General features: G+C 43.5%; 1 protein-coding gene across 4 annotated transcripts in view; it reads left to right on the top strand.

The window, feature by feature from the left end:
* The window catches only part of MSRB3 (methionine sulfoxide reductase B3), a gene marked incomplete at its 5' end in the record, with an annotated part of 176,056 nt that extends 163,412 nt beyond the window's left edge, over positions 1 to 12,644 (top strand). For all 4 annotated transcript variants that reach the window (XM_081082304.1, XM_081082303.1, XM_081082306.1 and 1 more), the window contains 2 exons: positions 767 to 864; positions 10,214 to 12,644. In XM_081082304.1, the coding sequence (XP_080938430.1) occupies positions 767 to 864; positions 10,214 to 10,375 (260 nt within the window). In that variant the 3' untranslated portion in view covers positions 10,376 to 12,644. The remainder of the gene's footprint in view (positions 1 to 766; positions 865 to 10,213) is intronic.
* Positions 12,645 to 13,725: the final 1,081 nt, after the last annotated feature.

Genomic DNA, 13,725 nt, shown 5'->3' with positions numbered 1-13,725 from the left:
ATAATCTTATGGTCCATAAGTACTGAACATAAAACCTGACTTTACACTCATAAACATTTGTACAATCTTATGGTTCATTTACCATTGAGTTTCTTAAAGCTGTGTGCATATTTTAAAAGTCATTAGAATAAATGAAAACTGGAACAAGATGCTATTTGAGAGAAGGTGCTACACAGAAATGCTGAAGAACACTGTTCTATGACTTTCTCCTATGAAATGAGCAATGAGCAAGCCTCCTGCCCCCCAAATAGATAGAAGCAGAGCTTTCCAGGTATCCCCATCCCAGAAAATTAAGTCTTCCTTTTTTTGTATTTTAACCATCCAAACTAAGTGATGAAAAAGCATATTTCCTAAAGAAGCGTGGATAGTTGAAAAGTCAACATCCAGACCCATTGGATTGTGTGTTGGAAAATGGCACATTGTAAGGCTCATAGTGCTTCAGAGCCTTGCCCAGTGACCCTGAAGGTAAATGAGAGAGGAGAAAATGGTGAGGGAGAGCTTAATAAGTCCAGGGATGCTCTGGAAAACTACTAGATGGTCTAAGAATGTCTCAGGAAACAGAAAAATGCCAATTCAACTGTCATCTGAGTGGGAGGAAAAGGATCCTCTTAAAATTGAGTTGCACTCTTGCAAAATATATTAGCCATCAACTTTTAACTTTTTTTTTTTTCCAAGTTGAAAAACGTAAACACGATTCTTGCGTTCTAACCCAAGTCTTTGTTTCTCTCCTCTCTCTGGTTTGGGTCTTGTGCCGGCTCTGCCCCAGGTTGGCCTTCATTCCACGATGTGATCAGCTCTGAAGCAATCACACTCACCGATGACTTTTCCTACGGGATGCACAGGGTGGAGACGAGCTGCTCTCAGGTCAGTTCCCTCCCTCCCCTGAAACCCAGGGCCCATTCTGCATTGCACACACTCCCAAGATGCCTAGCTTTGCTAAATACAGCAACAAAGCCCAGTGAATGACTGTCTCAAAAGGAGCAGACGACCACAGCGAAGTCTCTGTGAATCTTAAGGGTACCTGTCTGCATGTGTTTAGCAAGTCTAATTATATGCCAGTTATTGGCTTCAACATTATTAGACAAAATCATGGTAGGAAAAATCATTGTCAGTGGACTCAATAGAGTAAAGAATGGGCCATTCTTAGGACATATGAAGACTTCATTCCGTGGCCTTATGTCATCTGATGTTTAGGTCCTCCTCTCCCTGGGGTTGGTTCTGTGCACTCATTGTTCAGTCATCTTACCTCTAATGGTAATGATCTAAACACAGTGAACAGAGACCCCATAAACAGCTTTCTTTGGGTGGGTGTGAGGAGGGAGGGCGGAGACTGGCTGTAGGAAGAGGAAATTCAATGGTAGGCTTGTGAGTGCAGAGTGGGAACACGGGCTATGGTAATTTCTTCCCTGCTTCTCCAAGAATATAGACTGATCCTCATATCCAAGGATGTTCTAATTTGTTCCTTTTACTCTGCTCTTACCACATTTGCTCTGCTGGCTCCAAGAGAGCAAATGAGGAGGCAAAAATAGTTAACCTGTCATCCCAGTCAAAAGACTTGAATATGTGGATATCTGATGCTTGAAACTAGAGAGGTAGCTAGAACCTTCTTGCACACCAAGTGAGAGCAACCACACATGCTATTCTGCAGTAGGGAGTCCTGTTCTTATCTGCTTTAAGTGTAATGGAAAGTCTGAGTATTGTGGCACTGAAATTCATTGATACTACTGAGTATTTCGTTGGGGGATGTCTGTTGCATATATCAAAGGTAAAGGGGGCACAGTCAGGCAGCTGTAATAGCAAAGTGATTGCCACATGGGCCTCCCTCAAAATTCTTCTACCTGCCCTTTAACCCCCTCCATCAGGCACAAGAGTTTTAGGGAGTAGGTGGCATATTTACTACCAAGTGGGGAGGGAGATTGGTTTGACCCTAACCATCTGATGAATTTCTGTCTTCATTTTTAAAAAAAATAAGGTTGGCAAGTTTACTGTCTTCAAATATGAGAGCTACTCTCTCCTTTGAAAAGCAGACTTCTTATTTTCCAGTCACATTTCAGTTCAGTCTTGTTTCTCAAGTATGATGCAAGAGAGTTTCTCTAAGCAAGAGAGTGGGACTTTGTGAAGCTCGTCTCACCTCCTGAGATTCTAACTTAATTGGTTGGGACAAGGCCTGAACATCAGCATTTTTAAAAGCCCCTCTGGCCCTAACCGGTTTGGCTCAGTGAATAGAGCGCCGGCCTGTGGACTGAAGGGTCCCAGGTTCGATTCTGGTCAAGGTCATGTACCTTGGTTGTGGGCACATCCCCCGTAGGGGGTGTGCAGGAGGCAGCTGATCAATGTTTCTCTCTCATAGATGTTTCTAGCTCTCTATCCCTCTCCCTTCCTCTTTGTAAAGAATCAATAAAATATATTTTAATAAAAAAAAAATAAAAACCCCTCTGGTTAATACTCACAATAACCTTATTAGGTACATATTTTCATTCTCCTCATTTTACAGATGAGGAAATGGAGGCATAGGAGAACAATTACACTTGCATAAATTACATAGATTTAAGGGGCAGAACTGAGATTGATTTTGGGCACTTAGCGACAGAGCTCTTTGTGGTGCTTAAATTGATAGAGATAGATAGATAGATAGATAGATAGATAGATAGATGCACCATAAACAGTCACATTGAAATAAGAAAAAGAAATCCTATGATCCCCCAGCAGTTAGTTTAATTCAGTTCAGTTTTGAATCCAACTGAATTTTAATTGATATTTTTATAACTGCTGCTAAAACAAATTATGACTATCTACCCAGGAATCTAAAATATTTGACAAAATAGTAACTTGATAGGATGGCACATAGTAATTTATAATTTAGGCACATACATAATACTTAGTAAGCCTCTTAGTAAGGCTAATAGCTTTTATTTTAAAAAAATCTTTATTATTGAAAGTAATAGCCCTTCCTTCCTTTCTCCCTCCCTCCTTCCTTCCCTCCCTCCCTTCCTTCCTTCCTTCACCTTAAAGGCTGTTAAATGACTGTTATTCTCCTTTTTCACTTAGAGCCCACTTTCAAACATTGAGTCACATGAAAATTGAATAAAAAAGGTACAAAAAAAAGTAAGGCATAAGATAACTTTCCTGAAGGCCCTCCTCTCTGATGGCTTTGTGACTAATTCTTAAAATTCACAGTGGGAATAAACTTCTTCTTTCTCTGTGCCAGCCACAGAGGTAACACTAGTAGTAATAAAGAAAAGACCATGAAGGTGACCAAAGAGAAATGAAACTCACAAACTGCCAAAATTAGACAAACTTCATAGAAGGATGTCAAGCTAACCCAGCTGTTGCTCTCAGCCTCTGGTTAAAGGCCTTGGTGACGGTTACTGATACAGTTGGGTGAAGAACTAACACTGGCCTGTTCCCTTTCAGCTTCTTTTCCCACCGCCTTTACTTCTCATATTTAAAACGTGGCGCTAGCTCAGTGGATAGAGTGTGGGCCTTCGGACTAAAGGGTCCCCCAGGTTCGATTCCAGTCCGGGGCACATGCCTGGGTTGCAGGCTCGATCCCAGTAGGGGGCGTGCAGGAGGCAGCTGATCAATGATTCTCTCTCATCATTGATGTTTCTATCTCTGTCCCTCCCCCTTTCTCTCTGAAATCAATAAAAATGCTTAAAACACAAACAAACAAACAAATAAATGTGTTTGACCCTTCTTAAATGAAAGCTTAAGTTTAAAGCAAAATAAGCCAGAGAAAGACAAGTATTACATGATCGCTCTCATATGTAGAATCTAATGAACAAAATAAACTGATGAACAAAATATATCCAGAGACATAGAAGCATGGAACAGACTGCAGAATCTTGGAGGGAAGGTGGAGAAGGGTAGGCATTGGGAAGAGATCAACCAAAGAACTTGCATGCATATAAGCATAACCCATGGACACAGAAAATAGGGTGGTGAAGGCCTCGGGGAGAAGGGTTGAGAGGGGGCCTAAAAGGGGCTAATGGGGCGGGGAGGGGAAGAAAGTTTTAAGTTTAAAGAGAAGAGGGAAGGAAATTTGTTTCTCTAAGGCAGAGGTTCTCAACCTGTGGGTCGCAACCCCTTTGGAGGTCGAATGACCCTTTCACAGGGGTCGCCTAAGACCATCAGAAAACACATATATAATTACATATTGTTTTGTGATTAATCACCATGCTTTAATTATGTTCAATTTGTAACAATGGAATTGGAGGTCACCACAACATGAGGAACTGTATTAAAGGGTCACAGCATTAGGAAGGTTGAGAACCACTGCTCTAAGGCATGTGTAAAAACACATGGTTTGCAAAGTAAGTTCCATGTAGAAAATAATGGGGTTCCAACCCCCAAAATGTTTTCTGGATCCTTCCCCATGTGAACAGAGGAGGGGCCACCTGTCACCCAGGTGGAGTGTGAGCTTCCTGAATTAAAGGGTGCCGGTGCCTTTCACATCCAGTTCTTTGTCTTTTAATTTGTGTTTCACACAAGTTTATTTTTCTTTTTTACATTTCCCTTTAGTTTTCTTTTTTCCAATTTTTTCATTCGTCCTTTTTATCTTGACTTGAAAAACACACACACCAAAACTGCTTTAATGGTTTCCATACCAGAGTAACCACTTGTATTTTACTTCCCAGTTTCTCATGTTCAACATGAGTTTTCATTATCAGTTTATCTTCTTTTGCCTTCAGTTCTTTCAGTTTATGTAGTCTCTCCTCCTACTCCCAACCTCTCCCATTCTTTTGTTTTGTTTTGTTTCCTTTTTGATATGACAGGGTGTGGGAAACTCCTCTTTCTAAATATCTTGTTACATTTTTGAATTCACATGTCTTGTTCTTTCTCTGGACTGAATTGCATCGATGTTAGAGACTCTTAGAGGCTTGGAGCATCTCATAGACAGGCTCAGTTGGACCTATTATGAGAACTACTTCTTTCCTTGTAGTAAAGGTGCAGTATCTAAACATGAAGACCCTTTTACCGCCAACTTATACAAATGACCTGAGCTTCCATGATGAAACTGGTAAACTCAACATGCCTGCCTGGCAATATGCGATTTTTTTTTTTTTGTTCTGTTGGTTCCTGATTCTTTTTTTTTTTTTTTTTATCTTCATTGAGGACATGCTTTAGAGAGAGGACAGGAGAGAGAGAGAGAGAGAGAGAGAGAGAGAGAGAGAGAGAGAGAGAAAGAGAGAGAGAAACATTGATGTGAGAGAGAAACATCAATTGGTTGCCTCCTGTACCTACCCCAACTGGGGATCAAACTTGCAACCTTTTAGTGTACGGGACGACTCTCCAACCAACTGAGCCATCCAGCCAGGGCTGGTCCCTAATTCTTCCTGTAATACTTAGGATTTTTTTTTTTTTAAATTGTGATATGGATCACACCATGCAGTGAATTAGGCCTCATACTTGGGTAGAAATTGCAAACATGTTGGGAGCCGTAACCTACCACCTCTTTATACTACATTGTATGTTTTCCCATGTGTCTAGTGACTTCTTAGGTAACAATATTTTAGTACAATTTTATTGAGAAAGTTACGTTCAATTCAGCACTATCCTCATTTTTCAAAGGAACATTGCAGTCAGGCCCTCCTATAAGGATTGCTGTGTGCGAAGCCTGGCTCACTGCTGGATCTTAGGTTGACAGCCTGGAAAACATCACCAGGGTTCCTGTTGGGGGAATAGGAGACACTGTTACGTTCTGATTTCTGTGGCAACCACACTTGTTTTCTTTGACTATTCTACCTACTGAATTGAGGAGTTTTATTCCAGTTAGCTCTTCCAAAGAGGATCTTTGTCTTAAATTTGCTCACTTTGGGTGGGCATATGCATCTTATTGCTGGCTATAGGAATTTCCTAACAATTTTCAGTTATAAAAATTTTTCCTTAATTTTACTTTACAGTTTCCAGTTAATGATAAAGCACACTGCTTCTATTCCAGTGCACTGACCACTAGGAGTAATTGTCTGACCGCTTCTCCCTAATCCTCCAACCCCAGCCTGTTAATCAGTTTTTGCCAGGAGTTTAAATTTAGTGCAGAGGTAAGATTTGCAGGGTTTCTGCTGTAGTTCAGAGAAGTAAGGCCCTCCTGGAAAGGCTTCCTTCTTTAGATTAAAATTCTACATCTGAAACAAGTGGGAGACCAGTGAATCAAAGAACTGTTTGTAATGATCTTTAAGGAAACCATCAGGACCCTGAGTTTACCCAAGTTGGAGTTTGTGACTGTTGCTTTTACTGCTTGAATCTATGGTAGAGCCCCCCCCATCCCCCCCCCCCCAGTTTGTTTCAGATCATTATTAATTTCTCCTAACTCCAAATCAACGGAAAGGTAAATATCCACCAATGCAAAGTATTTTTCAAAAGTTAAGCAGTTTTTGGTAAAACCCCAAACCTTATTAATCTTTTGCAGATGACAATCCATATATTGCTGATGATTAAAGATGCCCATGTGTTACCATGGGCTTGCAGACGCACAGCCCATCTCTCTTTTTCTTGATCTTTCAGTACAATCATAATGCTAAACTGGTGACTTTACAGTCATTTCCTTGGCAAAAGATTACTCTCGTAAGCACAGAGGAAAAGAGCCCTCCTTACACACAAGTGTCTTCAATAACGGCGGGGCAAGCAGGATACTACTGGCATAGTAAATTGCCTTTCTTCTTACAACTCTTTTCTCCTTCCCATCCTGCCCCATGTGCCCAAGTGTAAAAGCACCGCTTTGAAACTACTTCATCTTGTAGATCAAACATGTAAGAGAAGATGACAATAATAAGGCCCCAAACATCCTAGGAATAGCTGGGAGAAAACCCTCCAGGACAGTTGGAAATACATCAGTGCGGAAGTATGCAGCGATGTGGCGCGCACTGCTCGTGTTTCTTATTGCACACGAGTGGGAACTGCAGTCAGACTTTAAGGAGTTCTGTTAAAATTGATGCTCAATCACTTTTCTTGGGGGGGGAGGGAAGTCCTTTCCCTGGGTTCTCTCCAGGTTCCCTAGTTGCCAGCTTTTCTGAGTGGGAGGCTTAGGTGATAAAGGATTCCTGTGGGAATTTTTAAAAGTTTCCTCTTGAACAATTACCTCCTGTTTCTTCAGAATGGGAGCTAGAAGAGTGATGGTTTGTATTTTACTTATAAAATACAGAAATCCATAATCATTTTAAAACAACCTTCAAAAAGCACACCAAAGATTCTACCCTGAAATAAATCATTAACAGCAGGTTTCTGAGATTTCTTCATCGGGCAACTAGTTTGTTTCAGTTACAACCAGGTGTGCAGAGAGATCCCAACACATTGCCAGTTGGCTGGGGCCAGGGAGGCAGACCTTGCAGGCGGCTAAAGAAACAACGCATCACTGACAACTTCCATTCATCATCTCGGCTTCGGCCAGGGGTAGGAGCTGGAAAGAATGGTCTCCATGTGCGCTCTCGGGGAGGAGCCTTCAGGGCTTGCGCACTTTTAAAAGAAACCCGGCAGCGTCTTTTATGTGAGATTGCATGTGCCTGGGGGGACACAGACAGGGCCCTGTGTGCTTAGGCTTCCCTCTTACAAATGGCCTCTCTGCTTTGCAGGCAGTGGGGGTGGATGGGCGTGTGGTGGCACAGATAACAAATGGACACCTTGCTGTGCTTGGACATGTTGCTCCTTTCTCAGTGATCGGAGCTCAGTGTGACTCTTGCAGAATACCCGGTGGCAAGCACGGGGATGCCATCGGTCCATTTTCACACCTTTGCCGAGGATTTCTTACCCCTCCCCAACCCATTATAGGCGTTTGCAGATGATGTAATTGCTCTTCCTAGCCCCCCCCCCCCCCCCCGTGTCTTTTGCCTGGGACGTCTAGGGACATCTAGAATCTGTGTTTTCCTTTCTGTTTAACCAAAAGCCTAGTTCCAGATTTGGCAAATGAAACTGCAGGCCAGTAACCAGCTCAGTTCAGCAGATTAAATTACCCTAATCTGGAATTTTGACAAATGATTTGGGAAATGAGGACCCTACAAATACTCCCAAAGGCTTCAAGCCAGTCCCGATGGTGCTTTATTTCTGGAGGAAGGTAAATAGAACTGTTTTCTAAATATGTCCAGGAGATGATTAATAAAGGCAATATCGTTTATTTTGCCCAGATAGCTGTATTCACTCATTAAAAAAATAAAAACCTATCTGAGGCTTTTATGTGAAAAGTCCACCTCTCAGATGCCAGGTGATCAAAGCGCCGCGCGGCGTGTGAGATCCGTAATTGTGCTCCCACGGCCACCGAGGGCACTGGCTCCTGCTGCCTGCACGCTGACTGTTCTGGCAGCAGAAATAGGTGTTTTCCTGTGTCCACTGGGGAAGCACATGGATTTTTTACCGGAGCATCTTAGCTGCTGATGCCTGAAAATTTGGCCTCAATTGTTTATAGAAAGGAAAAGCAATCTGAGCTGTCAGCCTTGATATTACCTAAACCTGCATAGAATGTGGTCAAATAATGCAAGATTTGTTTTGTAGGCCTGTTTCATATTTTCCAGGCAATAGATCAAATCAGGGTTCATTTTTAGTTCTTTAACAAGCTGACGCAGTGTGCTGGCAGTAAAATAAGAATGCACTTTCACATGGAAGTGCCACAGAGACCAACTTGGTCTTTGTGCTGTTTATTAATAACTAGAGAACCCTCAGGAATTGAACTTAGCACTTTTGATGGGAAAACTGAGATTCTAGTTCTTTCTAGTGTAATGAGCACCATCTCCATTTGGTATCTTAGCCTTATTCCCTTGTCAATTCTTCCTCTCTTTTTCTGCAATTTATAAGTGTTTTACACAACAAACAAGCCGTGAGAAGAGTGAATAAATCACCTATATGCCTTTTCTCTCAAGTTCTTCCCTAAGTCTCTTCCATATGTTGGAAATGCCCTCCCCTACATAGCCACTCCTTGACTTCGTGTTCTTATACCAAAGTCGCCCCAGGAAAGCCACTCCTGACCACCACACCTAAAATGGCAGCCCTCAAACCTGACACTTCATATCACTGTTTTTTCTCCTTCGCCTTTATTTCCACGGCCACACTTGACCGTTTCTTTGGGTCTGGATTGTCTGTCTCTCCCGCTGGAATGTAAGCTCCATGAGGCCAAGGATCGTCCTGTATCTGAGATTTCTTCATCGGGCAACTAGTTTACTTCAGCAGACGCTCCATATAGATTTATCAAATGAATGAATGGAAGTCATTTGCCCCAGGCTTTGGTTTCTTTGTTACATGATAAATGATGTGTTTTCACAGCCTGTTTGCGGTGCACTAAGGTCTCCGTAGCCTTCACCCCCGTCCCTGCTGACAAAGGTCTGAGTGTGGCCTATATTGTGGTCTCCTGGAGTCAGACTCAGCGTCAGGGCCAGCAGTGCAAAGCTTCACTCAGTGAGCCAGCCTTTTTTTGAGACATTTTCTCTGGACTGAGTTTCCCTTAAACACCATCAAAATCAACCTTCCCTCCCATCTCTGTCTGGATTCTGTGCCTCTTCTCCTTCCCCAGCCTTTTGGAGGGTCAGTAGCATGGATTTGAGCTAAATAGCTTATTCCTTCTTCACATAATAATGCAGTTCATGCGAGCAAAGAAGCCAGCATGGCACTCCACCTATGGGAAGCCAGGAAACGAGACTGTGCGGGCTGGCGACGTTTGCATTCGCCACACTTGCAGTCCTGGCGCCCGGGACAAATGCATTGAGCCTCGTCATTGCTTTGCTGGGTTCTGAGAACATCCCGTGCTTCTCTGATGTTAAGTTTTACTGCCCATGAAGGCAAACATCACCTCCGTCACGGCCAGTTAAACAGTATCTTTTACAGTGGACTTCTGCATATCTGAAACCCACCCATCCAAAGCCAAAAGTAATGCCAGGGGGGGAGAGATTTTATTCTGCCATGTTTCTTACAAGAGGAGATCAAGGGTCAACTCAATTCATAAAATTACTGCAGTCATTTTTCAGCTGGCTGAGAGACTTCACAGATCAAAAAATACAGTGGCTCCTAAATGATTTCTGATATGCACAATTCTAGTGTTTTTTCTTCTCAGCATGTGGTGCAGAGCCTGCCAGAAACCATCTTTGCAGCTATTGACAGGCGGATTAGAAATCATCCGCGATGGTTTCCATCGTTCCTCTACAGGCTGGCCATCCATTTAAACTGCTCAATGCGCGTTCCTCTCAAAGCCTGCTTTGTCCACGCTCTTCCCTTACATGTTGCTCTTCTCTTTCAGTGCGGTGCTCACCTTGGGCACATTTTTGATGACGGGCCCCGTCCAACCGGCAAAAGATACTGCATCAACTCGGCCTCCTTGTCTTTCGCACCTGCAGAGAGCGCCGCCTCCGGGGGTCATGGGGCCGGCAGTCCTGCCCAGGCGGACAAGGCGGAGCTGTAGAGCCCGGGGCCGCGAGGGAGACAAGTGTACTTAATGCACAGCTTATTAACAGAATTCAGAATTGTCTATCTTAGATATATTTTTTTCCAAAAAAAAAAAAAAAATACAGGGGCAGTTTTGTGCTATTGATATATTTCTTCTTTTGCTTAAACAGAGGCCCTAGCCACCAATGTATTTTGCTATTGACTAGATCCGGAACTGTTTATAACTTTAGCGAGTCGAGACAGCTTTGGGAAACTTCTTCACAAGCCACTTCAGTACCATTGGACATAATTTTCCTCACCACATAGTCATAGCTCCTTCTGAGATTTGTTTCCCCCGACGTCAGAGGCAGCAGTGCTTGGAGAGCTCCCGGTGGGCGCTGCAGGGACGGAGCCGGGTGCAGGAGCAGGGGGAGACCTGTGAGACACATGGCCCGGCATTGCACAGATAAGGACGGAGTGATGTCTCCCGAGACTTCTTAGCTTTGTGGACTGTTTGAGCTGAGGTCGTTTATTCTCACTAAAAGGGTGTGAAGGTCTAAAGTCTTTCCTTATGTTAAATTGTTGCCAGATCTGAGGGGGCGCAAGGAGCGTTGTGGCAGAGAAGTAAACATTACCTCACGGTGAGGCCTTTATTTTATTTTCCATTGAAAACTTTGGAATGTACGACAACTGTGAAACGCGGAGCCCCGTTTTGCCCAGAGTTCACAAAGGAGAACACCTGCCCTGGCCCTGTAGAAGTCCGTCCTGCACACCTAATGCCAGCTGGGCCTGGAAGGGCATGCCGGTGAACTCCACTGTGCAACCTGCAGTGTCGGGAACAAGCACTCGCCAGGCAGCAGAAACGAGAGAGCAGAGGAGACCAAAGAGCACGTCCTGGGGCCCAAGTAGCCAGTATTCTGCGGAAGAGCTGACGGGGGTCCTGCGCGTAGCCAACAGCACCCAAAGGGAGGGACTCTGTGCACAGGTTCAGGTGAACTCTGGAGAGAGGGCGGGAGTTAACATAGGAATAGCCAGGAGTTGAGTCTCACCCTTGACACTGATCTGTTGTGTGCCTCCTCTTCATGTATAAACCGAGACATACAACATTTGTAAAATAATTGACACTCTCAGGGCAGCATTACTATCTTGCCACACAGTGAAGATCAGTGTGGTGAAATTAAACTGATCTGGTTCTAATAGCCCATGAGGCTGAAACCCAGGCATTTGAAATGGAAAGAAGCATAGAGAGGAGGCTGACTTAGCTGATTGGTATGGAAGCAGTTGGGCTAAGAGCCAGAAATGTTTTCTTTGTAGCAGCGTGGCTGCTTTTACTCGGAGGAGCCCCACTCAGCTGCTGTAGAACATGTAGGCTGGTGGGATGGCTGTTGTTGTGCACGGAGGTGAGCCGTGCCGATACAAGTTGGTGTCGCCGCCACCGGGTGTGCAGGTACAGCTTTTATGGCTAATCTATTTTGTCCCTGTAGCCTTGAACACTAATCCTGAAATGTAGTTTTTGGAAAAATATTATTTTTGTAAATCTTTGAAAACATGAAAATTGACATCTTTTCTTATATGCACCACGACAAAAATAAGATAGAGGGACACCTGACAGTTTTAGAGAAAAAATGAGAAATTAAAATGAAAAGTTGTGACAAATCGAGATGTCAGTGTGGTCACGTCTACATTCTTCTATGTCTCCACCGGCATCCTGGGGAGGCCCTGACGTCTTGGTGTGGCTCCTGGTCCTTGAGGCCTCAGCTTCGCAATCCCGGCTCCCCTCACTGCCAGGTGTTTCCCCTCAGGCCAGGGTCGCTGGGGGAATTTGCAGGTTTCACTCCCCTGTCGACATGAGATATAAAATTTAAGATCATTGAAGCCTCAGCATCTAGACAGTCTTAGAAGCTGTTCCCAACCTCACAGAGGGAGCCCCAACATTATCCAGTGACCCAACGAGCCCATGTGGAGTCGGCCAAAGTAGTGGGTCTCCCCAGACATTTCCTGCCACTGTGTGAGTCTGTCCTTTGGGGGTCCACGCAGCACTTCTCACATCCCCCGAGTTAGGTGCGGTGGCCTGCCCCGGGGTCCCTTGGACACGAGCCACAGTGTTGGGCTAGACAAGGAAGATAAACGAGGGGCTTCTTTCCTCTCCCCGGGGACTCTGGGTTCTTACTGTTCCTTCATTTTTACTGTAGGGCTTAACATTTCCCTCAAAAAACTCTGTTTCTAATCCTTAGTCTTTGTTTCACGGGAAGCCAGTTTTTATTCTACCACATTTCCCAGCATCAACTTTAAGAAAAATGTAGCATCCATCGAAAAAAAAAAGTGGGGTGTATGCATGTGATTTGATTCCAGATTGCTTTTGAGTTTAAGTGGTATCAAATTTCAGTATATTTCTGTCTTATGTTAAGGAAATATATTACTAAAATGTCAGTGAGCAATAATGTCAGCTGTCGAGCACTGGATTTATTTTTGCAGGATATGGAGTGCAATGAACTGAGTCAATATGGCGAGGTGTATGTGATCTGTGGGAGTTATGCCATTTAGCATAGGAAATGCGGGGACTTTCCCTCTCTGCCCCGGTCCTGGCTGTGCCATTAGGAGACGCAGACTTCTGCCGTGTGTACAAAGTATGTCCAGACAATCATGCAGAACAGCTCTGAAGAAAGCAGCAGTATATATCGTATTAGAGAACATTTCTATGTGTTTTAACTTTGCACTTCTTAGATGCATTTACATTCTTAATGCAAATAACATAGTAATTTAAAAGCCTCTCCAGGTTAACGGAATTGAAAATGTCTTGCTTTAAATACAGAATACAGTGGATTACCATTGGTTCAGAAGGATAGATATTCTTTTTGCCTTAGATAGCTTTGTAATAACTTTTTCTCAAACAATTTAAAACTTTTGAAAATGATGTGAAATTTTCATTAAAAAAATCCTTTCCTATGTTTATTGTATACAATAATTATGCAATAAAATTTCTTTACAAAAGTGTTTTCTTGTCTGATTCCTAGACTCCTCATTTTTAGCACAGATACATGGACCATCCATTGGAGTTTGCAGTAGGCTGCTCTGCTGACCTCCTTGCCTGGCTGACAAACCTGTATTTTGCATAGAGGGCCTTTTACCTTTGTGGCCTGTGCAAGCTGGAGCTCTAAGTGTCGGGCGGAGTCCCAGAACCCAGGAAAGGCCTCCGGGGATTCTGAAGATGGGAGGAAAGGAAACACTTGCAGAATTACTCCACCTTCACCTCACCTCAACAGAAACTTCAGCAGCTTTGTCTGTGTTTTTCTGCTTCAAATATGGACTTTGGGGAGTTTCATCCTGATAGAACTCTATGGATAAAAATACAGGAATGATACCATGCTGATGCCTAGGTTTCCATTA

The sequence above is a fragment of the Myotis nattereri genome, assembly GCF_964212035.1.
Source record: "Myotis nattereri genome assembly, chromosome: 2".
Classification (NCBI taxonomy): Eukaryota; Metazoa; Chordata; class Mammalia; order Chiroptera; family Vespertilionidae; genus Myotis; species Myotis nattereri.
The sequence above is the reverse complement of the archived record's forward strand: the minus strand, read 5'-3'. Positions and strand labels throughout refer to the sequence as shown.